Genomic DNA, 27,500 nt, shown 5'->3' with positions numbered 1-27,500 from the left:
TTTTTTATCACTTCATAAATCAGAAAATAAAGGGCAACAGACAAAAAAAACTAAACATTTTCTACATGTTTTTAGGAAAATGTAATATAAATCAGTGCAAACAACATATATGATCAAACCCTACAGTAAAAACCTCCAGTATATAGAGAGGAATAAATCTCTAAGTTTTGGTGTTTGTAAGTGTAGCTGAAGTGGAGAAAAAACTCATTTTGAGAAAAACGGCCATGAAAGATATGCAATTTAAATATATAGATGTAAATAGATAAAATGCAATAATAACACCAGGTGAATGATATATAAACAAACCCTACGGTAAAAACCATAAGTATATAGATATTAATAAACCCCTAAGTTTTGGTGTTTGTCAGTGCAGCTGAAGTGGAGAAAAAACTCGTAAAAGATATATACTGTAGGGGTGTAACGGTACGTGTATTCGCACCGGACTGATTCGGTACAGGGCTTTCGGTACGGTGCACATGTGTACCGAATGACCGAATGCAATATTTTGTTTGCGGAACACAGGTACATTTTCGTGTTTCCAAATGAGCATATTAGGTGGCGGAAGTCTCCGTGTTAAGCACAAATCCCGCCCTGCAGCTGATTCTGGCCGGTGACACACTGGCTGCGTAGTGTTTCTGCTGCGTGTCAGGAGCGTGGCGGCTGCTTCGCATTTTCTGTTTTTATACAGTCTATGGTCTTTACACACCAGAATCGTACCTGGCGAGCTGCTGCTACTGTAGGTGACATAGAGGGAGACCGCCGACAGACGACAACAATATCTATACTTCATGTTGAGCATAAATATAAAGCCTACTGTAGCAAACAGTATTGACAGCAAAATAGACTATGTTTGACAGGTGCAATATGCCAGTGTGTCACCGGCCTAATGTTTTCAAAAGTCATCACGTGAGTGTGAACATCACTACAACTAGGAAATATATATATTTTATAAAAAAGTATTTTAAAAAAAAGTGTAAACAAATTGTTCAAAAAAAGTTTATAGTAATAAACAACCTGCAGTTTAATGTTTGCATTTCTTTCCCTTACTGTACCGAAAATGAACCGAACCGTGACTTTAAAACCAAGGTACGTACCGAACCGTGATTTTTGCGTACCGTTACACCCCTAATATACTGTAATTAAAATTTATAGACGCAAAAAGATAAAGTACAATGATAAAAAAAAAAACACTTAAAACTGTATTTTGGATGTTTTCTCTTCACTAGCCTGAAACAACATAAAAAAGCATCTTAAAATGTGCATGAAAAAGCACTGTTTTTGCCAGTACAAACCCAGTGAACATATAAGTTTTATATATCATACATGATAAGTCTGTCCTTCACAGCTTTGATTTCATTCACAAACTGTTAAATGTGGCTTCAATCCCAACTACAGTTTACACACGTGCAGGACTCATGTTCACAAGTTGTTTTGTGTTCACGCTGACTCACGTTGTTGAGCTCTCTCTGGTTGCCGAACAGCGGGTGATATCGGCGGTATTTCCCCTCGCGGTATTTTGCTGCGATGAAGCGGCGTCGCTCCTCGCTGCTGCTGTTCAGGGTCAAAGCCTCGCTGGGCGGGACGTTTGCCGCCCAAAACTGATTGGCTCGTTCGTTTCCTAGAGCAAGAAACAGCTGGGACACGAGGATAGGACTGATAAAGAGGAGTGCAAGGACATCCATAACCACAGAAGAAGAAAAAAATAATCACATAAACACAAAACACACCTGGATGAGATCATCAGTCCAGACCTTCTTGTCCATTTTGAGACTGCGCACTTTAGATATGCTCTGACCGAGACCACGATGCTCTCCTGTCACAGACAAACACACAGACAGCTGTTTTATGATAAAAACCGCAATTGCAATTTAAATGATTTTTAAAAAGTCCAGGGCTGTTTTGCTTATTTGTAAGGCTGCATTTAATAATAATATACTTAGTAATAATTCCTCATGATTGGTTGTTACCTGCACATCGCTTGCAGAAAACCACGCACAGGTTGATGGCGGCCCACTCAGGTTTGGCAGCGCTGCAGTCAGCACACATCTGATTGGACGGCTCCGCCCAGATCCGTTCAGCCACTTCGTAATTGGACAAGGCCTCTGCGATAGAGTTACGCATGGCCTCCACCCACTGATCCTTCAGCTGATCCGTATCTGCTACAAAACTACAGACACGCAGACTTTTAAAGACCTCTTAAAGACCAAGTAAAGAAAATGGAAGGGCCCACAAAGAAATTTAACAAATTGTAGTGAGTTTATGATTAACACCAGAACAAATTTCTTCCAATGCGGTCAGGAAAAATATATTTTTTAAAGGGAAAATACGATTATTTTTCTGACTCCATTGGCAGATATTTTTTCTGGTTTTAATTATAAACTCATTTTATTTATTTATTTTTTCAGAAAGCAAGATTTTATATCTTCATTTTGCTTCTCCAGTAAATGTATCTTGATTTAATTAGATATTTGTACTGGAAAACAAGACAGAAATACTTTTTTATAGTACATGAAACATTTAATACCTTGACTTTATGAATTTAAGACTTTCTGCTCTTATTCAAGACTTAACTTACGGTGAATTATAACTTCTTAAGACCAAGAGAAACTCTAGAATTAATTACTATTTTGAATGAACTTTTATTTTTATATTTGGATTTCAATTTAATTGTTTAATTTTAATTAAGTTTTACTAATTTTATTATGTTTTTATTCCATTTGTTCCATTTTTTTTCAGGTTTAGTTTTGGTTATTTTAGTAAGATATTTATATGAATTCACTTCTAATTGCAGTTTTTTTGTTTAGGTTTTTAAAACTCGTGTTACATCTAATTCTAATGTTTTACATGCAAGTTTTTTAGTTTTAGTCTGATGCCATGTGAATAAGCTTCGCTGGGTTTTGAACTGAAATACAAACTAGTGCATTTCACACACAGATGCAACATCTGACCTTCAGATTCACTGAGCAGCACAAAAGAGGAAAACACACAGCAGACGAGTACAAACATACAAAACCACAACAGATGTGAGACGGAGCCAGAACACACACACACACAGTCAATGTATCACATGCATATATTCTCTCTCACACACTTGACTTGGATGAAGAGAGCAGAAAAAAAGATCAACAGAAAAATGAATGAACGCATGATGGACAGAAAGATAACATACAAACAAAGTTTTTACTTAATAAAAACCTCCAGAATACAGATATGAATATAACCCTAGGTTTTGGTGTATGTAAGTGCTGCTGAAGTGGAGATACAAACTCTTAAAATATGGATTTTGAACAGGAACGTGAATGTGAATGAACAAATGAAAGTCTCACCTGAATATACGATAAGGTGTGGTCAGATCGAACGCTCTCCGATCCACTTCCTTCACATTACCAACATTCATATCAATCGAGGTGATGCCGATCCCCAGACGATAATCCTACACACACGCACACTTATTAAACTTTTCAACTGGGCACATTCCTATACATTACAATGTTTATCATATTATACTAGCATTCCTAATCTATAATGCATACACATACACACAAATGCAGTTTTAGATCATGTAATATTACACTGATTAATACAATCTGACAATACAATTACACTACTGTATATACTGCATCTGTATATACGGGTGTCACTTAGTTTCATGCTTCACTTTTACCACACACACACACACACACACACACACACAATGAGCAAACGTCGACCACATCATTCAGTGACAGGAAATGACAAGCAGCAGCTTCTAATTCATCGTTAACATTGAAGTTTACAGAGATAAAACAACACAAGTATCAATAACAGTATTGTTTCTCCTGAAGCGTATTGGTACTCTGGTATCGACCCAAAAAATACCGGCTCTCGGCACCCATCCATATGTTTAACACACAAACATATACAAGAAATGCACATTTATAACAGTCCAATCATGTCAAGCAATTTAAGACATTTTATTTGAACCTCGCGGTTATTATAGTAAACTTAAACTTGAAATGCAATCATTGTTAACTGAAATTCAATAAAAATATATCTTATTCCAGCCAAGGAAACATTTCCAATGGTTATGTAGTTTAACTGAAATAACAAAAACTGAAATAAAAAAGAATGAAATTCAGTTGTTGTCGTACTGCGCTGATTGACGGAAATGAATTCAAGAGGCTCTTACACACACTGATGCGGCGTTCTGGTGCTATAATAACTCACTACTGTGAAACTGAAGTATTTTTATGCTGCTGAAGTCTATATTAAGGTCAGTAGTGTGACTAGAGTTAGAGTTATTTCTGAAAACAGACAGATTGACAGTTTACCTCAGTGTTCTTGTAGAGGAAGACTTTATCTGCACACACCACGGTGTAGAGTTTGGAGCGCAGGCCGCGCAGCTCCAGGTAACCCTTCATCTCGTAGCTCACGCAGGGGTTAAAGGTCACGTCCAGACTGGTGCGAGCGTGGGAGACCCCCACACAGCTCTTTAACACCGTCACCCACTCGCTCCGCTCCACTGACACACACACACACACTTCAGTCATTTCATCCTCAGTCATTTCATAATGGGTTTATGTGATGATTGTTTTAAGTTATTACAGTAATGTTAAAACTGACAGCTCTGTATTATACTTTAATGTTGAATGGTTAAATATTAGGAAAAAACTCTTTCATAGAGACATCAGTTGCATTAGTGTCAGTGATGCTTGCCTTCAGTCATAAACAAACAATTATAAAACATATACTGTCTTTATGTTATTATATTTATTTATGTTATAATCAATGTTATATCTACATTGATTTCAAGATAGAATGTGAAATTATTGCAATATAAAAGTACATTTAATTATTTAGATTAATTAGTTAATATTTTAATCAATGGTCAGCACTATTGAGACACACACGTAAATATGTATATATAATAGTTTTATAATAAACATTTAAAATAAAATAAAATAATCATAATAATTACAAAAGAACTAACAAAATAAACACTTATACATTAAATATTGTTAGTGTTATTATATTATTTGTAACTTATATTTTAAATATAGGCTATTATTTAATAATAAAATTTTTATAAAATTAAATATTTTATTTGTTTATTCTTCACCGGCATTTTTTATAAATTAAATAAATTAATAATTATAATAAAAAATACAAAAACATTTTTTTATTAAAATAAAGAAAGAAAATGTGATTTTATTTACAGTTCTGTTTGAGCTGAACTGTGTGTTTTCTGCATGTGTATTTGTGTTGTGAGGTCAGACGTTCACATTAGCTTTAGTTTCACCAGACCACAAAACCTCACTGATCCTCAATGTGTCTCTCATTCGCTTTAAACACACACACACACAGTCTGTACACTCACAGTCGCTCTCGGCTCGAAACAGGAAAGTGCGATTGTGCGTCACCACTTCAAACTTCTGCTCTCCAACGTTGACCACACTGGTGATGGACAGTGTTGGGATGATCCTCTTAGAGTAGACGTCCTGCACACACACACACACACACACACACACACACAGGCGTGTAGTCGACCCAACAGCAGCGGATGTTAAAGGAAACGTGTGGTGAGACGCATTCGTTCAGCTCTGATGAACATCAGGTCTTTTCTCACATGCCACAGAGAGTGTGACTGTACAAACGTGACTTTAACCCTTTAACCAATCAGAATTACCTTCTCAGTGTCGAAGTATCTCAGGTATTCAGCATCCAGTTTGACCCAGCGGTGCTGGTAGATCAGAGACCTGCACACACACACACAGTGGTTAAAAAAATACTTTGGCTTTTGTCAGCAGATGTTAATCTCCATCAACAGAATTTGTAGCATCACATTTATTACTACAATAAATAATTCGATTTCATTTATAAAGAAGCTTTATAAAAGATAATAGTTGTTTTACTCTGCTCATTTATTTTGTGATTTCACATGCAGATTCATAAAATGTTTCATCCTTTAGATTAAATGATTATTCATGTGACCATTCAATGAAACTGTGAACACGAAAAAAATTATTATAAAAATAGTATAATTAAAATGAGTGCATCATAAGGAAAAGCTCAGGGATAAACACAGAAACTGTAGCTTTCACATTTTGAGATCTCTCGTTTTTGCTTATACGCCAAATTATTCTACATTTAGAAACTTCTTTATTTTTTGGCATGGACATCTCACAGCTTTTTTTTTGCTGGTCTGCATTTAATAAATATTAAATAAATATTTTAATAAAATATACAAATATGGGTTCAGCTAACAGAATCGCTGCCGTTCTGAATCTGGAAGACCAAATCAAAACCAATATTTAGAATTAAAATAGATTTGTCTAATAGTCTCAGATTAGTGATAAAGCAAAACAAAACAGACACTGTTTCATGCTTATGGCTGGGAATTCTGATTCAGTTCAGTGAATCAGTTCGTTCAAATGAATCACATAAAAGAACCGGTTCAAAAATTTAAATCCTGAAGTGTTCTAAAGTCGGTGTGAAATCAAAACCCAAACGCACCCCTGAGGAGGATTCTTGTACAGCCAGCCCATTTTAATCACAGGGACGCTGGTGGAGGCGGGGTCTTCCCGAGGGGGCGGAGCACTAACATGACCTGTGTTCGGCAGGTAGATGCTGTTCTGAGAGCCAGAGATCGAACCGAAATCTTCGATCCATGAACTCCGTCTGATAGAGAGAGAGAGAGAGAGAGAGAGAGAGAGATCACCAAAAGAAATTAGTGTTACATTATGAGATTTCAACATGACATGAATTTCTTGACATGAAACTAAATCGAACTGTACAATAACAATTCGGGAACGTACACATCTGCGTAATCGCTGACAGCAGAATAATAAAAGCGACTCACTTCTCAGACACTGATTCGTAACAGTTGGTGTCGTCCTCCAGCAGCTCGTCGTCGCTGCACAGGCTGCTGTAACGGGCTTTCCTTGCCTTGGGAACCACCAAGGACATCTATTGGAGGAAGCAGCTGTCAATCATACTGCGTCTGATCCTAGTGAACAGTTCTGATGTGTTGGGAATAAAACAGCATGTGAAAGGCTCTGGACGCACCTTGCTGGCCATGTCTATGAGTTTAGCGTCTCCGCTGGGCTCGCACTCATCATATTCATCTGAACTTTCATCCGAATCCAACTCTGCAGGGAGTGATGATGGACAGAATGAGGGAAAACAGTAAGAGATACAGAGAAACAGATAGATTCTTTAAAAAAAAAAAGAGGCACAGTCAGCCAATTGCACACACTCGCACACACACTGGCACACACACTCACATGCACACAAAAACAAACACAGTCACACACACAGCTCAGGTGGTTTACACAGAGAAACTCGCCAAGAACAATGATAATAAATCGTGAGTAATGACCTTCTGGCTCCGATTGCACTTAATCATTGCGGCAATCACAAGGTGGTTTCTAGGCGGTTTATAGGGTGTTCTGGGTGTGTGCAGGCAGTTGTTACAGTGTTCTCAGCGTTGCTGACCACTTGCAAAGTGTTATAGATGGTTATCAGTAACTGACCAAAGCAAACAGAGCCCATTCTCATTCAGCCTTTATTCACCATGTGGAGCACTTTTTATGATGCGCTTTATTGGACTTCTTTTGGACTGCTGAAAACGAACACCCATTCACTGCCATTATAAAGCTTGGAAGAGTCAGTATAACTAAGTATAACTCCAACTGGATTCGACTGAAAGAATAAAAGTCATATACACCTAGATTAGCTAGAGTAAGTCATGGGGTAATCTTCATTTTTGGGTGAAGTTACGTTGACCGCCTGAGAAGATGCGCAAATAAACGCTGAAAATGAAGTGGATTTGCGCATCTTCTCAGTTAACAACGGCTCTGTGTAGTAACAGCTGCTCTATGTAAAATCACGCACTTGAGGGAATTTACCGCTGATTAGAGAACCAGCTTTACTGACGAGATGCGAATTAACGATCGGCCGACCGTGATCGATGCAGCCCTAAAAAGTTATGCCGGTTCCAGCTTCCTATTTCCCCGAGTCTTAAACTTTGTTACATATACATTTTCCTTAAATCATCCCAGCGACCCGAGGGTTTGAAAACCACTGCTCTAGGAAGCCCCGCCCCTGATTGGAAGCCCCACCCCTTGATTCCTAAGCTGTCAATCATGTTCACAGATAAGATGCAAACTAAAGCCTACTGCCTACTTAAAAAAGTGGAACAAGCTCTTTGAAATGTCAACTTCTTGTTTCAACATAACATGAAAGAAACCAGCACCTGTCACAAACTTGAAGCTGTTATTATGATGGTTTTGTTAGTTTAATGTGAGTGTCTGGTGATGAGGTTAAAGTCATGTCACGTTCTTGCTCTACTCACGGTTTCTGACGTCTCTCTCTGAGCTCTCCTTCGGAGGTCTGATCTTTCGCGGCGGGACGTCTGGGACTCGATCCGTGTCGAAGGGATCATCTGCAGGAGAGCTGGAGGAGCAGACAGAGGAAGCTTCATCATTACTCGGCTCCATTCTGACGCTGACAGAGAGAGATTAGGACGGTGTGTGTGTGTGTGTGTGTCGCTGTACATCTGTGAGTTTAGGAGCACCTCACACAACAGGTTTCATGAGAGCAGATAGTGATCGACTAACACACCTGTACAGGTGAAGTCAATATAAAACTGTCATGGACCTCATGTTTCTGCTCTTACTGCACATGATCACAAACAATTATGTGTGACCATTACATCATATCCATTCAATCAGTCAAACGTTTGGAAACAGAGAAAAAAAGGATCTTCTGCTCACTAGTATAAAATAGTATAATATTATTCTTATATAATCAGCTGTGTTCTGTGTGAATCTGTGTTAAAGTGTAATGTATTTCTGTGATGCTCCGCTGTATTTTCAGAAGAACAGCATTAGTTTAGAAATATAAATCTTTTATAAATATCTTCACGTCACTTTTGATAAAGGTAATGCATCCTTGATGAATAAAAGTATTCATTTATTTTTTATAAATCTAATTTTGGATGATAACGTACCACAACTTCAAAAATATGTGACACTGAATACTATATATATATATATAAGTAAGGATGATGAAATTTCAGCTTTGATCACAGAAATAAATTAAATTTGAACAGAGATTCACATAGAAAACAGCTATTTGAAATTCTAATAATATTTCACTATTTTAATTGTATTTTTGATCAAATAAATCCAGCATTAGTGAGCAGTGGCCAGTAGTATAATTGTCAGATAAACGTCTTGTAAGTTCTGAACACAACAGACAGTAAAAGAGCAACGTTCTGACATATCACCCTACTTTAACAGAGAATACAGGAATTCCCAGCTTTATTTCAGTGTTTGAACAGCGTTTGTTAAACATTTATCAGACTAGAAACACATTTCCTCGTGTGTGTAAGAGATCAGGCCCATGTGGACGGTCAAACAATGCTGCTTCCTGTGACCAGCAGAACAACTGACCATCAGTCTTAAAAAACAAAAGATCTGCCAAATACTGACTTATGAATGAAGCCTTCACTAGCACTCACACACACACTGAGTGAAGACAAGTGAAATATCGGTGTTAAACTCATACTTTGCCTCGGACTCAAACGCTGGAAAGTGAAATCTAGCAATTTATTGACCAATGGCTAACGATGGACACTATTTGGTGATTTACTCACAATGTAGAGGATTGTAGCCTCACTAACTCGCTCAAGAGAACCAGGACAGTCCATTTTTGCATCCTAGACTTTCTGGATCAACTAAAAACATCTGCTTACGTCCAATCACTTATCCAATGCAGCGATTCATCTTGAGCAGGTGATAACAAGCATGAGATGTGCTAATAATACAAGGTTTGATATAAAAATAAAGACTTTATGATCCACACATGAATACGAACATCCATTTATAGAGCACAGACTGACTGAGATGACTGCAGTTTCACTAGTTCACGTGTTATTGTGAAACCCCAGCGTTCTGACTGCATTGTGAAAAGGCCGGCTGTCTTTAACCCAAACCTGTATCAATCAACTAATACTGCTAGTAGATTTGACAGATTCAAGCAGATCTTCATCCCAAAGGAGCCAATCAAGAGAGAAACGCAGGAATGATATGAACACAAACCACCAGAAAGACGAAGCTGTGGTTTTACAGTGCAGAGCATCAGCTTATAAATACAGCTGTGATGCCATCGGAAATGAAAGTGAGTGTCTGAAGGACTAGAGAAACTAGTCAATACTGCAGAGAGAGTGCACTTCCACAACTGATGCTTCATTAACAACATCCCAGCATTGAGACTCACATCTACAGAAAACACGACTCGGTTTGAAACACTAGAATAAGACAACAGCACTGAACACACAAACTGCAATGATTGTTTAAAACACACACGAAACAGAACAACAAGCATCCACTTCCACTTACCTGCTCAAACACGTCAAACAAGGCCATTAGAGACTGACGAGTGACTGAAACCCCATCATATACACTGAAGAAGCTCAGGAGGAGAGAGAGATGAGCGAAAGCTGTCCGCTAAACAAGTGTGAAAGACACAGAGCTGGAGAACCCCGTCGAGAACAAGAGAACGAGACCCAAACCAGTCACACAGAAGTCAGGCGGAAGTGGAAAACTGTGCGGAGACCTTCAGACAAAACAAAGAGCTTCCTGAAATCAGCCTCCTGTTCACAAACGCTTGACTGAACCCCAGTGATCTGCTTCAGCACTACAAGAACAACCTAAACCAAACCTACACCTATCTGCTTTTTGCATTGTGTAATGTTTCCCCGTAATGAAAAAAGTGCAATGTCAATTTTTTTTTATATTAAATAAACTATATTTATAATATTATTACAAATTTTGATTAATAAAAAAAAAAATCATGCAAGCATTTATTTTATTGCACTCTAAAATAATTTTCTTCAAAATTATCATTATTGTAATGGAAAAAGTGTGATGTGGAAAATATTATAATAATATAATAAATAATCATTATTACAGCAACCTTTAATAGTAATTTAGAAATTTAAATAAATATATTTTACATTAAAAATATAAATTTTATATGATAAAAATAAAAAAACTACTATATAATTATAATAGTAGTAATTATAAATATATTATTATTATTATTGTATAATTATAATATGCATAATTCTTATTATAATTATATAATTGTGTATTAAAATATTGAATTGTATTTTTAAAATAATTTTATTTTATATAAACATACATCACAGAATGATAATCTAGAAACAAACTCAAAAGAAGAGTGTACAGATGCGTTATTGCATTGAGAATATTATTATTATTACTTTTTGGCAATAAAGTAATAAGAGTACTTAATCATCATTAAAAATCTGATAACCATGAATTCACATGCTGACAGTAAACAATCTTTCTGGAAAATCACTAAAACTCATTTCAAGATGCTTGTGTGCGTGTGTGTGTGTGTGTGTGTGTGTGTGTGTGTGTGTGTAGGCAGCAGCGTCACGCACAGCATTGTGGGTCACTTTTCGTTTGAGTAAAGGACACAGTTTGATCAGAGGAGAACTGCTGACATCTAGTGCTCACATGCAGAACATCTACAGATCACAGCAAACACTACAGACTTTTATACGAAGTTATAAAAATGTCGAAATTATTCATATTAACACTTTAATTCAATTTAATTTTCTAGAAGGTTTTCTAATATAATCCGCTGCACCTGTCTGTTCACCAGAGGGCAGTGTTCATTGTCCAGCTCTGACTCATGCTCTGGTCAGTTTGACCCGTGTGACGGTCTGCAGGACTCGTGACTCTGTGACCTCGAGTCAGCGCACAGGAAACACAAACACGACAGTTTGTGCAAGAGCATTGTGTAAAAGCATTGAGTCATGAATGTTCGCTGTGTTTTACAATAACACAATGTGCTTAGTATGCATGGGACACTTGGACAATCAGCTCAAATGTGCAGTGAAGTGATGTATCCCACAATGCAATGCACTTAACTTCCCCTTCCATTTCTAGCGTGACGAATGATCAAAGAGCAACGTTGCTTTTCTCATTCATTTAACCAATAGAGACGTTTAAGAAGCCTTGAACAAAGAAACACAAAACATAACTCTAGAGGAACATTTTGATTAATATACACAGAATATTACATACTCATTATATTATTTTCATTATTTAATATTTGAATAAATGTCATTAAAACAAGGTTTTATTATAGCTACCATTTAAATATTTGTATTTCATTAAAAAGATGCAATAGTTGTACATTTTAAATTATTGTATTAGTACTGTCAAACGATTAATAAAAGTTTTAGTTTACATAATATATGAGTGTGTACTTTCTATATTTATTATGTATATAATATGTATAATAATAATTGTATATAAAATTAAAATGTTAAATGTTGTCACAAATGTTCATAGGAAAAAAGCTAAATTTATTTCTAAAGTATTAATGGTTTAAATGATTAAAATCGGCTATATGAAAACAGAAAAAAATTCAGCATGCACACTGTGTGCACTATGTAGTACACATACTAAACACTGCAGCTGTAGTAAATACAGTACACTACACCAGACAGATAAAGTGTGTCCTGTACCTGAATGTGGGCGGGCTTCCGGATGATGTGCTCATGGGACTCGCAGTCGTGCCGCAGGAGACCCGAGGCGGTGGAACGGGGGGCATGTACGGGACGTCTCTGGGCTCTTTAGACACGCCCACCGCATAGCTCTTAGGAGGAAGAGGAGGAATCCCCGCTTCTCCCTGAGCGGGAGATGAACACTGTTCGTACAGGTGGAAGCACTCCGATGAGGAGGAGGATGAAGAGGGAGACACAGGAGACGGTTTCCTCTCGCTCGTCTGGAGCTGCTGCGCCGGCCCTTTAAGAGACAGGTGTTCTGGGCGTGGCCTCGGAGTTGGGATGGGCTTGGTTCGTCCGGCAGGTGTGGACGTTTCCTTTTGTTCGGGGATGCTGATAGGCTCAGGAGCGCTCGCCATTGTTACCGACCCGGGCGTGAAGGGAACGGGGGGTCGATTGGGCATGACCCGAGGCGGGATGGGAGGTCGACGTCTACCTGCGTCGCTGTTTTCCATCGTCCCGTCGTCTGCAGTCTTTCTGAATTTGGTTCTTTCTCGGGCGACGGGCCTCTCCTCCTCTCGCTCCTCGTCCTCCTCCATCCCCCCCGCCGAGGGGAGGAGCTTGTGCAGGCTGCCGAGGATCCGCTTCCTGTGGCCGGGCAGAGCCACGCCCATTCGCTGAAGCTGGGCGGAGCTTAGATCATGACACTCCCACAGCGTTCCAAGCCCCGCCTCCTGGAAGACGGAGCAGTACTGGTCGAGCCGGAGGGCGTTCAGCCACTCAGCCACAGACAGAGAACTCTCCGGCCGGATCAAGGACATGACCGGAACGCCGCCGGATCCTCGCGAATGCTGCAGGACTTCTTTTCTACGCGACGAAGTCAGGGAACCATCGCCAGAACAGAACGTCTATAAGGAGAGAGAGAGAGAGAGAAATCAGAATTTATAAAGACTAAAAAATGAATTCAGTGTCCAGACTAATGATGGAAAGCATGATGAAGAGGTCATCAAGGTTATGATGGTAATGTGTGTTCTGGATGATTTTGTAAATAAAATGTTTTGCTTTATTTATCGTTTATCTTGTGTTACATATGTTTGACACAAATACTTATATTTTAGGGGTTATTTTTCACTTTCGTCATGCATGTTGTTTTAAAGCAGCTGGATGATGTGTGTCTGAAGTGGTCCTTTAGACAGGTCAAGACTTCACTACTTATTCTGCATTTACTGTACAACACCAGAGTGTCTCCATCTCTGGCCGAAACTGAACCTAAGGCATGGACACTCGCTGTCACTGTTCCTCATATTTTCATCACATGTGGGCGAGAGAAACAGAGCTCCTGGAGAACAAGAACTTCAAACTTCTTTCTGTAGATAGATTTATCATGTGTCGGTTTATCTGGGTCTAATGTTTGAACGGTTTTATATCTATAGATTTTATTTTAGGCAAGTTGTGATGATTTGAAAAGGTTTAATTGATCAAACATACTTAAAAACAAAAAATAAAACTTATATCTAACAAACAAAAAATGCTCCAAGCGTTTTTCTAAATCAACTTAAGAAAAAAAAATATTTTTTTAGCTCAGTGAAGCACTTTAAGAAACAACACTTTTTCAGTAAGTTACCCTTCTTGTAGAATTATGCTTCAAATAAAGAACTTTATGCTGACCAGACTGTTAGTTAATCATTTAGGCTACAAGTCAATATTGCCTATATGTACAGCGATTATAAAAATAAAAAAAAGTGAACTTGTAAAACTGTGGTGTTAAATGCGATGCGGTCGAAAATTTGGCTGCACCCAACTTTTGTGCTGGTGAACTTAAGAAAGTTAGTCTAGAGCCCTGGATTGAGATCATCACAAGAGCATCAATACACACATGAGGCCTGATGAAATCAGGTTCGACTCATTCCCAAATTCAGTCTGATTTTGTAAGTTTATGAATGGTTTAATTAAATTATAATAATTAAATGTTTACTTGACTTGTTTTTTCTTTTATTTAATACATATTTACTATCACAAATGAATGCATGAATCTACATTGTAACAGATTAATTAAACAGTTTTATTACGTTGCAGCACCTAATAAAGTTACTGGCCAGGTGCCAACTAAACACCATTATATTTCTGCAGGTATATGAAGGGTTTTTTTTAAAGACCTTTTTAAAACCAAGTATATAAAGTCCTGTTTCATGAGAAACTGATCAAAACAGATGATACGATTACAAACAAAAACAAATACAATATGTCCTTATGGCCTCAGAAAAAAATCTACTTAATTTAAAGGAAAAACTAGTTTTCATTCCCCATTGACACAGATATTACAGATATCAAACAAACTTTGTCTAAAAAAACAAAACAAGACTTCATATATCTTCATTTTGTTTCTCAAGTAAATGTGTCTTGATTTAAGGATGTTTAGTTATTTATTTTGTACTGTAAAACAAAACAAAAATACTGAGGAACTATTTAATATAATTTATTGTTTTATTTTTTTCATTGTATTTTATTTTATATTCACATTTTTATTTATTTTTTTCATGCAACATTTGATGCCATTACCAAATAAATTTCTGCTCTGACTTAAGACCTTTTTACACATTTATTTGTGGAAGGGAAAATGCAGACTTTTTCAGACCCTGTAAAAGCTATTTTAAAATCCAATATGGCACCTGTCACATTTGGACCCTCCTCACGTATTTATCTTACATTAAATATGACTTATTCTGCAGCGAAACACACTCATACAAAAAAAACTAAGATCAATGCCCACATCACTACAACACCATCATTTCAGAAAAAGCTCATTTCCTGCATGCTATTTCCTGTTCCTGCACAGATAAGATTTAATTATTAGACCATGTTTTCATAAACATGGTACCTAGATGTTTGATGTTAGACTTCTGTGTTAAAGGGTTAGTTCACCCAGATAGCAAAATTATGTCATTAATAACTCACCCTCATGTCGTTCCAAACCCGTGAGACCTCCGTTTATCTTCAGGACACAGTTTAAGATATTTTAGATTTAGTCCGAGAGCTCTCAGTCCCTCCATTGAAGCTGTGTGTACGGTCTACTGTCCATGTCCAGAAAGGTCAGAAAAACATCATCAAAGTAGTCCATGTGACATCAGAGGCTCAGTTAGAATATTCTGAAGCATCGAAAATACATTTTGGTCCAAAAATAGCAAAAACTATGACTTTATTCAGCATTGTCTTCTCTTCCGTGTCTGTTGTGAGAGAGTTCAAAACAAAGCAGTTTGTGATATCCGGTTCACGAACGAATCATTCAGTTCACCAAATCGAACTGAATCGTTTTAAACGGTTCGCGTCTTCAATACGCATTAATCCACAAATGACTTAAGCTGTTAACTTGTTTAATGTGGCTGACACTCCCTCTGAGTTCAAACAAACCAATATCCGGAGTAATTCATTTACTCAAACAGTACACTGACTGAACTGCTGTGAAGAGAGAACTGAAGATCTCACGGGTTTGGAACGACATGAGAGTTATTAATTACATAATTTTGCTATCTGGGTGAACTAACCCTTTAATGATTATAATCTAATGAAGCTGTGCTGCTGAAATGTTCTGGAACGAGTGACCCACTCATGTTCCTATCGCAGGACGAGCGCTGGTCATGTGGTCAGACTCCTCACCATCACAAAACACCATTCACACACATGAAAACAGAAGCAGCTCATTCCCCCTCCAATGCTTTTCTGTTTAACACCAGTTCCTCAAACGCTGTGATGATTAATTCATCATCTGTCAGGTACAGCACAAGTTCACTGATGCTCTTTTTCTCCAAACACTAGTTTTTTGGTGCAACGCTGAAATATTCACAGCCAGTTTGTGTCCGTTTATCCTACGGTTGGTGCAATTGACCACAGTTGCTTAAAAATGCTGAAACATGAAGCTATTTCTGAGCAGTTATACAGACCTGATGAATCACAATCAGGCATTTCAGAAAGCCTTTTGTAGGATCATCACATGACCGACTTCCAGCTGAACAGACGTTTCATAAAAATGTTGAACGCTGCTTGAGATTTACATGAAACACTCAAAAATAATTTTCAGTAAAAGGCACTTCCTTCTCCTTATGATATAATTAGCTCGAATCAGGAACTATAATAAGATCTTCAGCACATATCATACTAAACTCAAGACCATCTGTTTGGGTGAAGCTCTGAGGGTCTTTACAGGTTTAATAATCACATTTATTCCAAAAATAATGATTAAAAGCAGTTCCAGCGAATCAAACTGGGTATCACACACATAAACAACAATCAAACTGTGTTTTTAGTTGCTTCCTCATTCAAAATATAAATATAATATAAATTATAATTTTACCAGGAAGTGCATTTGTTAAATACAAACACTTTAAAGTGTGAAATGGGCTGGGTGTGTGTGAAGTGGGTAAAACAGCTTGTCAATGAGAGAAAGTACAAAGACATGAAGAGATATTCTCTAACATTCAGTACACACACACACACACACACACACTCACATAAGAGTAATGGTTTTCTACTGTACAGACTGTCGTGACGGGCTGCGGGTTGAGAACCACTGGTCTTAGCACATATCTTTAGCGAAGCGTCACGGAGTCCAGTCAAAAGTCCAGATATCACCGGATGACAGGTTTTGACCCTGTTAAACTGTGAAAGGGACTTCTCAACAATGAACAGGCTAATACAAACTTTTGACAATAGGCTGCAAGGAGACAATCTTGCAGCTTGCATGCGGATCTCAATAAATGGGCCAGACGTTTCTGACTTTCCATATCAAGAGGCTCTGGAAATGTTCTTCCAGAAGCCCAGAAAGATACACTGCAGTGACAAAAGCTGCACACTTTGCGATTAAATTACATGTTTAGTTTAATGTACAGTTCAAATAATTGTTCAGTTAATATATTCACTGCTGCCATTAAAAGAAACAAATGAACACTACAACATACAACATTATTAATGTGTACGAAAACTGTTTATAATATCGCAAAAATGTTTCTGTGCATTAAAAAAGTTCAGTGCAGTGTATCATCGGTTGGGATACGGAGCTGAGAGAATGAGCTGCTTCAGCAGGAGTCGACTGTTTCTAAACCTATAAGCTGCCTAGATAGACAGCATTTTTGAGCATCACTGAAAGAGAAAATGTCAGTATTTCATTGAGATTTGAGATTAAATAAACTGTTTAAGTATTGTAGACCTTGTAGTTAGGGCTGGACGATTATGGCCTAAAATCAAAACCGCGATTAATTCAACATTTTACCTCGATTACGATTAATGAACGATTATTTTGTTTCCGTTTTGTTTTTTTGCCCTCATAGTCCACTGACAAGGTTTGTACTGTAAATATGGCGAGATATTTTTCCCTATTGAAAGAGCGATCTGACATCATAGCTCACTATCAGCAGTTATTTTATCTATGTTCGTAACATTTCTTAAAGATTATTGCTTGGTGTAAGAGATAAATAAAGATAAGATAAAGATAAATTAGTACAGCAACCCTCTACACACACCTTGGCAATATAATCGCCTTTGGCTAGTAAAAATTTTTGTTTATTCGCCAGACTGATATACTATTTTACACACACACACACACACACACACACACACACATAAATATATATATATATATTGTCCGTTGTACAAAAAAAAGTTAATTTCCATCCCTGACACATACACTCACATATATACACACGCACACACTCACATATGCATTCACACTCGCAATGTAGAGGGTTGCACACACACACACACACACACACACACTCAAACACGCACACACTCACATATGCATTCACACTCGCAATGTAGAGGGTTGCACTCACACACACACACACACACACTCAAACACGCACACACTCACATATGCATTCACACTCGCAATGTAGAGGGTTGCACACACACACACACACACACACACTCAAACACGCACACACTCACATATGCATTCACACTCGCAATGTAGAGGGTTGCACACACACACACACACACACACACTCACACTCAAACACGCATGCACACACGTGCACACATATAACAGGTCTTAAATTCAGCGTGGGATTACGGGAATTGCACATAATTCTACTGACTCCCACAGTTTCTGTGCTTGTAATGAGGGAAATTCCTGCAAATCGTTCAGTGTGAAAGACTCTCGGGAAGAATGACGGAGTGTATCGTTTACACCTGCTTCTGAATCTTACCATTTTAAACACTCAAGTGCTCGATTCAATACTTGCGCGCTCTCTGTGAGACCTCTTTCTGTGAGCCCATACCCAAAGCACACGCACCTAGAGCACATCTGAGAACACGCGACTACAGAATTAAGTTGTGTTGCACCTCTTTGAGTGTAAACGTCCACATACACACAAAATTATTCTTGATGTTTGAGTATTCACATAACAGTGGATTTATACCAAACAGCAGAGTTACAACACTTATAACAGTTAGATCCCTGCATGGAGCCTTAAAGAGACAGCAACCAAAATAAACCTGCTGCTTATTTATACACTGAAGACTAACCAGAGTTATTTTAAAATTAAACAGATGATTCCGTTTCTGTGGTATTACGGTACCTAAATATTACTTTTATAACTACCTGACAAACACAGCTAATTTCAGTTCCATCTTATTGTTTTTGTTTGTGTCACTGCTTGATATTTATCTATTCTTATTTTATTACTGTCTTTTTTAGTTAAAATAAATTAAATTCAGAGTTTGAAATCAAAGTTCTTTTTAAGTATCTTCGTCACAATACAAATATGACTATGCTGGGTGAAGAAACATTTAGGTTGGATGATTGTAGTTTAAAAATGTGTCTAAAAATACCCCCTCAAATTAAAAAATCCCCCCCATATTCCAATGAAGGCCCTTCTCACACACATACACACAAACACTAGGGCTGGGCGATATATATATATATAAAATAAATAAATAAATAAATAATTATATATATATACATACATACATACATATATATATATATATATAGTAAAAAAAATTACGATATTCGATATATATCTCAATATGTTTGCATTGCATTTAAATAATAAAAAAACATGATTTTCTTTTGCCAATTAAAAAAAAACAAAAAACAATTTAACAGGTAATTTAAGCAGTTAAAATAAATCTAGACCAAGTGATCACTTATTGCTTTCTATAAAATGACCTCATGTAGGCCTATATGTAACTGAAGCAGTCGACCTGCGGACATGAAAAACAACCTCAGACTTGGCAACACTGGTTGGCATTTACTACACCGAGCCGATGTTAAAATCGCAGGCGATTCTTTGTCGATTTTGAAAACGATTTTGTGTTAGTTGTCGGTAGACTACGGCTCTGTGTAGTAACTGAACCTGAACCAGTGTTGCCAAGTCTGCGATTGTTTTTCATGTCCGCGGTTTGAAGCAACCCAAATACAAATAACGTGATATTTAGCCCCTAAAATGCAAATTTTACCAAGGCAACCCTTCCAAAAAATGTATAATTTAATCCCGGGAAGCAATTTTTATCGGGGAACCTCCTGGAAACGCGATTGGGCTAGTTTTGGACTAGTTTTGAGAAGGCAAGGCAAGTTTATTTATATAGCACATTTCGTACACAATGGTAATTCAAAGTGCTTTACATAATAGAAAGTAACAAGAATAAAACAAGCAATTTTAAAACTTTTAAAATGATCAAAAAATGTACTTATTTAAAATGAATTTAAAACAGTTAGAAAATGATTTTACATAAAATAAAATAAAAAAAACAGTGAAAATACAGTGCAATCAGTTCGGACATTGCACAGTGCTCATTCAATAAATGCACAGCTAAACAGATGGGTTTTAAGTCTAGATTTAAATGTGACTAGTGTTTTAGCACATCTGATCTCTTCTGGAAGCTGATTCCAGCTGCGGGCGGCATAGTAACTAAAGGAGGACTCCCCTTGTTTTGTGTGAACCCTTGGTATTTCTAACTGACTCGATCCTAATGATCTGAGTGCTCTGTTAGGTTTATATTCTGTGAGCATATCTGCAATATATTTCTGTCCTAGGTCATTTAGTGACTTATATGCGAGTAAAAGTACTTTAAAATCAATCCTAAATGTAACTGGGAGCCAGTGTAAGGACCTGAGGACTGGTGTGATATGCTCATATTTTCTGGTTCTAGTCAGAATCCTGGCAGCAGTGTTCTGGATGAGCTGCAGCTGTCTAATGGTCTTTTTGCGAAGGCCGGTGAGGAGCCCATTACAATAGTCCACCCTGCTGGTGATGAAGGCATGAACAAGTTTCTCCAAGTCTTGGCTGGAAACAAAAGATCTAATTCTTGCAATGTTTTTTAAATGATAGTATGCTGATTTAGTTACTGCTTTGACATGACTATTGAAACTAAGGTCTGTCTCCAGAATCACACCAAGATTCCTGACTTGATTATTAGTTGTTTGACCCCTAGAGTCAAGGTATGCATTCACCTTGAACACTTCATCTTTGTTTCCAAATGCAATGACTTCAGTTTTTTCCTTGTTTAACCGAAGAAAGTTCTGGCACATCCAACTATTAATTTCATTAATGCATTGGCAGAGGGAGTCAATGGGGCTGTAGTCATTTGGAGATAAGGCTAGGTAAATCTGGGTATCATCAGCATAGCTGTGATAGGCAATTTGGTTCTTTCTCATTATTTGACTTAGTGGAAGCATATATAGGCTAAACAAGAGTGGTGCAAGAATTGAGCCTTGTGGGACTCCGCATGTCATGGACGTCCACTTAGACTTATGCTCTCCTATACTCACATAATAGCCTCTCCCTTCTAAGTATGACCTGAACCATTTGAGTACCATCCCAGAAAGCCCGACCCAGTTTTCCAGTCTCTCTAGTAGTATGTTATGATCGACAGTGTCAAACGCAGCACTGAGATCTAGCAATACCAGCACCAATATTTTGCCAGAGTCACAATTTAAGCGAATATCATTTATTATCTTAATGAGTGCTGTCTCTGTGCTGTGATGAGGTCGAAAACCAGATTGAAAATTGTCCAGGTATCCATTTGAGTTTAAGTATTTGTTCAGCTGATTAAAAACAACCTTTTCTATAATTTTACCTATAAAAGGAAGATTAGATATTGGTCTAAAATTGCTCAAAATGGTGTTATCAAGATTGCTCTTTTTCAGGAGGGGCTTAACAACTGCAGTTTTTAAGGAGTTTGGAAATGTCCCAGAAAGAAGTGAGGCGTTCGCCACTTCTAAAAGATCTGCTTCTAAGCAGTTAAACACATTTTTGAAAAAAGATGTGGGAAGTGTGTCAAGATAGCAGGTTGACGATTTTAGGTGCTGCACTATGTCTTCCAGAATGTTGCTATCAATTGCTTCAAAAATAGACATAGTATCTTTTTGATATTGTGGCCTAATCTGTCTGACCTCTGCATTACTTGAGGATGTGCTAATCGCCTTCCTGATATTGATGATCTTCTCAGAAAAGAAGGATGCAAACTCATTGCATTTGCTGTCTTAGAGCATTTCACTGGGAATCTGACTTGGGGGGTTTGTCAGTCTCTCAACAGTGGCAAAAAGAGTATGAATGTTGTTTAAGCTACTGTTTATAAGGTTTGAGAAGAAATTCTGTCTAGCTGTGGCTAGTTTCACATTAAAAGCATGAAGCAACTGGGAAGGATTTGTTGTGAAAACCTGGCAACCCTGATCTGAACGCACGTGCTTGAGATATACTTCTAATTACAGGAGCATCTTTACTGATGAGATATGCATGAAAATCGCATTCGATTTTTTGCACAGCCCTAACAGAAAGTGCATTATGTCAACACAAGTCTAAGAACACAAGTCTGTCAACTGTCTGCAGTTTTAAGAGAAGCTCTGTGGCATGAAACTATGTTCCCACTGACACTAAAAACCCTCTCAGATGGGGAGCTAGTTGCTGAAGCACAAAGCTATTTCTAATATATATAAATATATGTATAAATTAATACCAAAGTCTTTTGCACTCTCTCTCTGTCAATATTATGAAAACTGGTAAATATAAGTGAAATTCAATAATAGTAATTCCAAATGACCATGTTTCTCTATTCAAATATCAGTGGTCGAGTAAGTGCATTTATTCAGCAATCACAATCGCAAACAATACAGTCGAGATCTCAAGACAGAACACAGACCAGCTGAACGACGCTTTCATTAGATGCTAAACTCCAGCTTGTTAGTGTTTTCAGATCATCTGCAGCGGCGCTTCCTCAATGAGGAGTGAGCAAGTGCACATGGTTGCCAGATTGTTTAAAATAAGCAAACACCGGCAAGAAAATGTATCCTTGTAACAGCGAAGCTCTGATTCTGAGATTTAAACCATTGTTATCTGGCAACCGCTCTCATGAAAGCTCTCGTAGTAGAGGCGTGTAAACCAGTCCACAGTTACATGTTCCTTTTTCTGACATTCGACGTGTTCTTTTGGGAAATTATGCTTGAATTTGAAATATTCAATATTCCCGATATTTTTACATTTTACATTGTTGACAAAATTATTCCGATATTATCGCTAATATTCGATACATCGCCCAGCCCTAATGCACACACACTCTCACACGCACATACACACTCTCTCTCTTTCACACACGCACACACATGCCACACTCTCACACACGAACACACGCACACACACACTCACTCTCACTCATGAAATATATAAAAAATAAATAACAGTAGTGCTGCAAACACACTAGCAACCAGCAACATTTTTGTTTGGTATAAATGACACAGAACATCTAAAGTGAATTCTAATTTCAAACTTACATCGCAATTTGTTCATTATTAAAATAAAGTACAGTCAACAAAACATTTAAAAGGTTACACTGGTCAGTTTAAATAGAGCGTAGTATACCGGTCCACTCTGCTGTTATGCCAAGGACGTGTTTGCTCATGTGAAGAGGATGACCTTTTCCGTCTAGCTTACATTAAAAAAATAAAAAATATTATAGTTTAACATTCAGATACATTGCGAATATGGAAACATTTGGATATGCGCAGAACGAGACGTTAGCAATAACCTCCAAATACATCTAGTGAAACCAGCGCTCGCTTGTCCTCGTATGCACGCACGCACGCACTTTCACGATCTAATGCTCTGTAAATGACGGATTTTTTAAAACAAATAAGCCTAGCGGAACGCAAAAATTCTAAATCGAACATTCTGCAGAACAGGATCAAATAAAGTACAGGTTATAATACTTGCATAAAATGTTTGATGTGAAAAAAGCGGTTCATTGACTGCGCAGCACAGCCACAAGCGCCACAGTTACGTTTGGGATCATTTTATTTTTATTACGAAGTGTCATTTGAAAAGATTGCAATTGCCTTTTAAAATACAACAACAAACACCACGAAACCATTTAAAGAGGCACATTCAGCGATCTCCTTGACAAAGTAAAATGATCTCAAACGTATGGCGCGCTCTCTTCATTTTATCAAATGATCATAATCACATCTATTCATTTTAAAGTCCTGCTACTAGCATTTTATTCAGACTAAAACCCCTTTAATTCGGGTGAGAAAGATTTTTTTCCAAGTGGCTTTTGCACATAATAATAATACCGCTGCAGACGCATTTTGCAGCATTAAGGTTGTAAATTGATCGTTAATTTAAACGACGATCGATCATGGAAATTATCGAATATTGACATCCCTAAACTCAAATGAGTTGGATGGAAAGCTGGTTATTGTCTGCATCAAACCATGCTTCCGAACAAATGTCATTCACTGTTCTGGGCATCCGATGCCGATATATATATATATATATAGAGCTGAAACAACGAATCGATTTAATCGATTAAAATCGATTATTAAAATAGTTGTCAACTAATTTAGTCATCGATTCGTTGCTAAATAACTTTTAATAACTTTGTACTGGCTGAGAGGTTTTACTCAGCCAGTACAACAGGAGAAGTAGCGAATAGCCAATAGCTGGCCTTGTTTTATGTCACGTGCTTCCCGAGCAGCGTCTCTGCAGCCATAGACATCATATGATGTCTATATGTCTGCAGCATTCAGCGTGATGTGGGAGTACTTTACATTGAGCCTTTAAAAAAGAAGAGTAACCTGTAAACTCTGCACTACTGAACTGTTTAAGGGGACGTTCACATATCGCGTCTTTTGCGCGCTCAAGTTCGTTATTTCCAACACCGCACCGCATCGAGTTAAAAACATTTAAACTTTTCAGAATGCCGCAACCGCACCGCGGGTCATGTGACAAGAACTTACCAATCAGCTTCATCTTTTCCCGTAACAACGTTAAAAGCTCAGTCAAGATGAAAGGAACAGCTGATCATAGTTGTATATGGATTTCCATTTTGAAATAAATTAAGTAGCAGAGCTACTGCAAGCGATTTATTTGAGCTGCAAATCCATTTATCCTTTGCTGAAATTTCCGCGTCTTCAAGGAGAGAGCACGTCATGGTTGCTTAGCAACGGCAGACGCCTCAGGGGCGCTTCTGTGCGAGCGCTTTGGAAAGGAGGAGAAAGCGGTGCACCTAGCGTTTTCCACGCGTTTTTAGGCGCGATTTGTGAACGGCCCCTAAAACTTTCATTTGTGCAGATTCTCCAGTACAATGTTGTTTGCAAATGTTTAGTCGTAAAAGCTGATAACATTGCTTTTTAACTGTTAACATTTAAAGCTTTACAAACATGTTCTGTGATCAGTTTGTCGTTTACCAGTTCAAAATTCAGTCGTGCAGCCTAATTATGACTGAATGAGAGAGGTAAATGTAGATATTTGAAATGCACTTTTTTTTCCTAAGTATTCACTGCTCTTTTTCACACAGCAGGTTTTTTGTGTGTGTCCTATTTTTTTTTCTGGACAACCTTCTGATGGATTTTACTTTAAAATGTGAGTTCCATTCAGGTTTCATGCCATTGGCACTTTTTTTGAAGGATTGTTTACAATTTCACAGCAAAAGCTATAAAGCTGTTTCCCAGTAAATAATAAAATACAATGCACTGCAATTTTATTCTGTTTTATCCTTATTCTTCGTGAAAATATGTTCTGAAAGATTCCTTAATAAGCTTTGTTCAGGATGTTAAACTACTTTAGGAGCTCTAAGGACTGCCATGGTGAAAACATTATTTGAAATCTCCTTGTGAAATTTGCTAGAGTATGGGTCAGTGTTCTGATTGCAGAAGAGTTCGACAAAGGATTACTAACACAATAAAACAACTCCAGGTATATTTTTGATGAGGATATGAAAGTGCAAAATGGTTAAAATCTCTTAAATCTATGCTGAATGATAAAGACCATTTATTAATAATTTACTTGGGGAAAAAATGGAAAAAACTAAAATATAAGTACATAAACCGATTAATCGATTAATCGTAAAAATAATCGACAGATTAATCGATTATCAAAATAATCGTTAGTTGCAGCCCTATATATATATATATATAAAAAAAGACAAATATCGGCCCGATATATCGGTCGACCTCTACACAGAAACACCATGAACATGAAAACACACAAAAGAGCAGCTCATCTGAGCTTGAATCCGATCCAAAGCATCCTAACCATCCGGTGAGACTGTGAGCACTGCATCAGAGAACAGCGAGTGTGGACGAGTCAGATTTGCAGAATCTGTATAGTTTACTTTTAACAGAAAAACCACGAGGAACACAAGACTGAAGCTGCCACTGAACATCCATCTGAACTCTGCTTTACACGACAAGTAACTTGTAAAGTTTAAGGTCATAAAAAGTCTTAAATATCTTATTCTTAAAACGCTAATTGAGACATTTGTTCTACCATATATCACTAATGTTCATATTAATAAATATATTTCATAAAACTGAATTTTGCTCCTAAATACATTACAATTCACACACACATCTCTGTCTATACACAATTTAAAGTGGGCCTATAAATGATTACATAATTATTACATTTGAAGCAGATATATTTAGAAAGCCAGTGTGCTTTTTTGTATTGTAATAAATTCAATAGTTTTTCTTGTAAATGTCTCATTGCATGTTTTATTCAGGAAAGCTGTACCCTGTGTGGTAAAGGTCTCATCACTTGTATTTAACTCATTTCTGAACAGGTGTTCTCTTTCTAAACTCTCTTCTCATATCTGCCAGAGGGAAAGTGTTAGTGAGAAGCAGTTAGTGAGAAGTGAAACAAGCGGCATGTTTGGGATTGTGAGCTCACGTTAGTGCTGAAGCTCTCAAATCCTCACTAAAGCTGACACACACACACACACACACACACACACACACTTACGACTCAGTCTCACCCCTCATGCATCTGACTGATCATCATGTTTGTGCAGCCCATGACCTTTGACCTCTGAGTGTCAAACAGTTGAACTGAAGGCATCAGACTCTGTGTCAGTCTAATCTAACCCTAACCCTAAAAATACCATTAAATATAAACATTCAAAAACGAAAAAATAAATAAATATTTCTCATCTGTTGTGACCCTGTGTGAAAATAACCGAGAAAAATTTTTTTTTAATTAATTTAAATATATATATATATATATAAACCACCTGCAATTAATGTCTTGATTTCTGACCAGTCTGTAGAAAGCAGAATGAAATATTACATTTACTGAATGTAAACATAAAATGATAAATCTTTAATTGATATCTGAAGTGAACGTATCAACTTTGACAGACCTAAAAACATAAATATTAAATATGAAAAATAAATAAAATCTCCCAGCTTGAAAACACCTGCCTTTGTAGAAAACATAAGTCAACAGAAGGCGCTGTATAATGCCTGAGAAGAAGAAGCATATGTCCGACATCAGAAACACATTCAATCCAGAATACCACCAGAAATAAAACCGCTCTGTAACGAAAGACAGTCAAACACTTCACAGCTTTACAAAACATTCTGCTCAGAACGACACATTAGACAGAAACAGGATGAAAGCAGCGAACAAGCATCGCAGCTGTGGTTAAAGTCTCACTGACACATGCTTACAAAGTCACACAAACACACACTGTGTGAAGTTAT

At 37.4% G+C, this 27,500-nt stretch overlaps 1 protein-coding gene across 1 annotated transcript in view; it reads right to left on the bottom strand.

The window, feature by feature from the left end:
* LOC132123333 (arf-GAP with Rho-GAP domain, ANK repeat and PH domain-containing protein 1-like) overlaps positions 1-27,500 on the bottom strand; it is a 45,993-nt gene that overhangs the window by 16,374 nt on the left and 2,119 nt on the right. The window contains exons 2-13 of the mRNA XM_059533886.1: positions 12,548-13,434; positions 8,333-8,433; positions 7,045-7,127; positions 6,839-6,945; positions 6,493-6,657; positions 5,666-5,735; positions 5,357-5,477; positions 4,311-4,501; positions 3,327-3,433; positions 1,968-2,167; positions 1,728-1,813; positions 1,452-1,634 (exon numbers count right to left, since the gene is read on the bottom strand). Coding sequence (XP_059389869.1) covers positions 1,452-1,634; positions 1,728-1,813; positions 1,968-2,167; positions 3,327-3,433; positions 4,311-4,501; positions 5,357-5,477; positions 5,666-5,735; positions 6,493-6,657; positions 6,839-6,945; positions 7,045-7,127; positions 8,333-8,433; positions 12,548-13,347 — 2,214 coding nt within the window. The 5' untranslated portion in view covers positions 13,348-13,434. The remainder of the gene's footprint in view (positions 1-1,451; positions 1,635-1,727; positions 1,814-1,967; positions 2,168-3,326; positions 3,434-4,310; positions 4,502-5,356; positions 5,478-5,665; positions 5,736-6,492; positions 6,658-6,838; positions 6,946-7,044; positions 7,128-8,332; positions 8,434-12,547; positions 13,435-27,500) is intronic.

This window comes from Carassius carassius, chromosome 41, assembly GCF_963082965.1.
Source record: "Carassius carassius chromosome 41, fCarCar2.1, whole genome shotgun sequence".
Lineage (NCBI taxonomy): Eukaryota > Metazoa > Chordata > Actinopteri > Cypriniformes > Cyprinidae > Carassius > Carassius carassius.
Note: the sequence above shows the minus strand (reverse complement) of the source record. Positions and strands in the feature narration are given on the sequence as shown.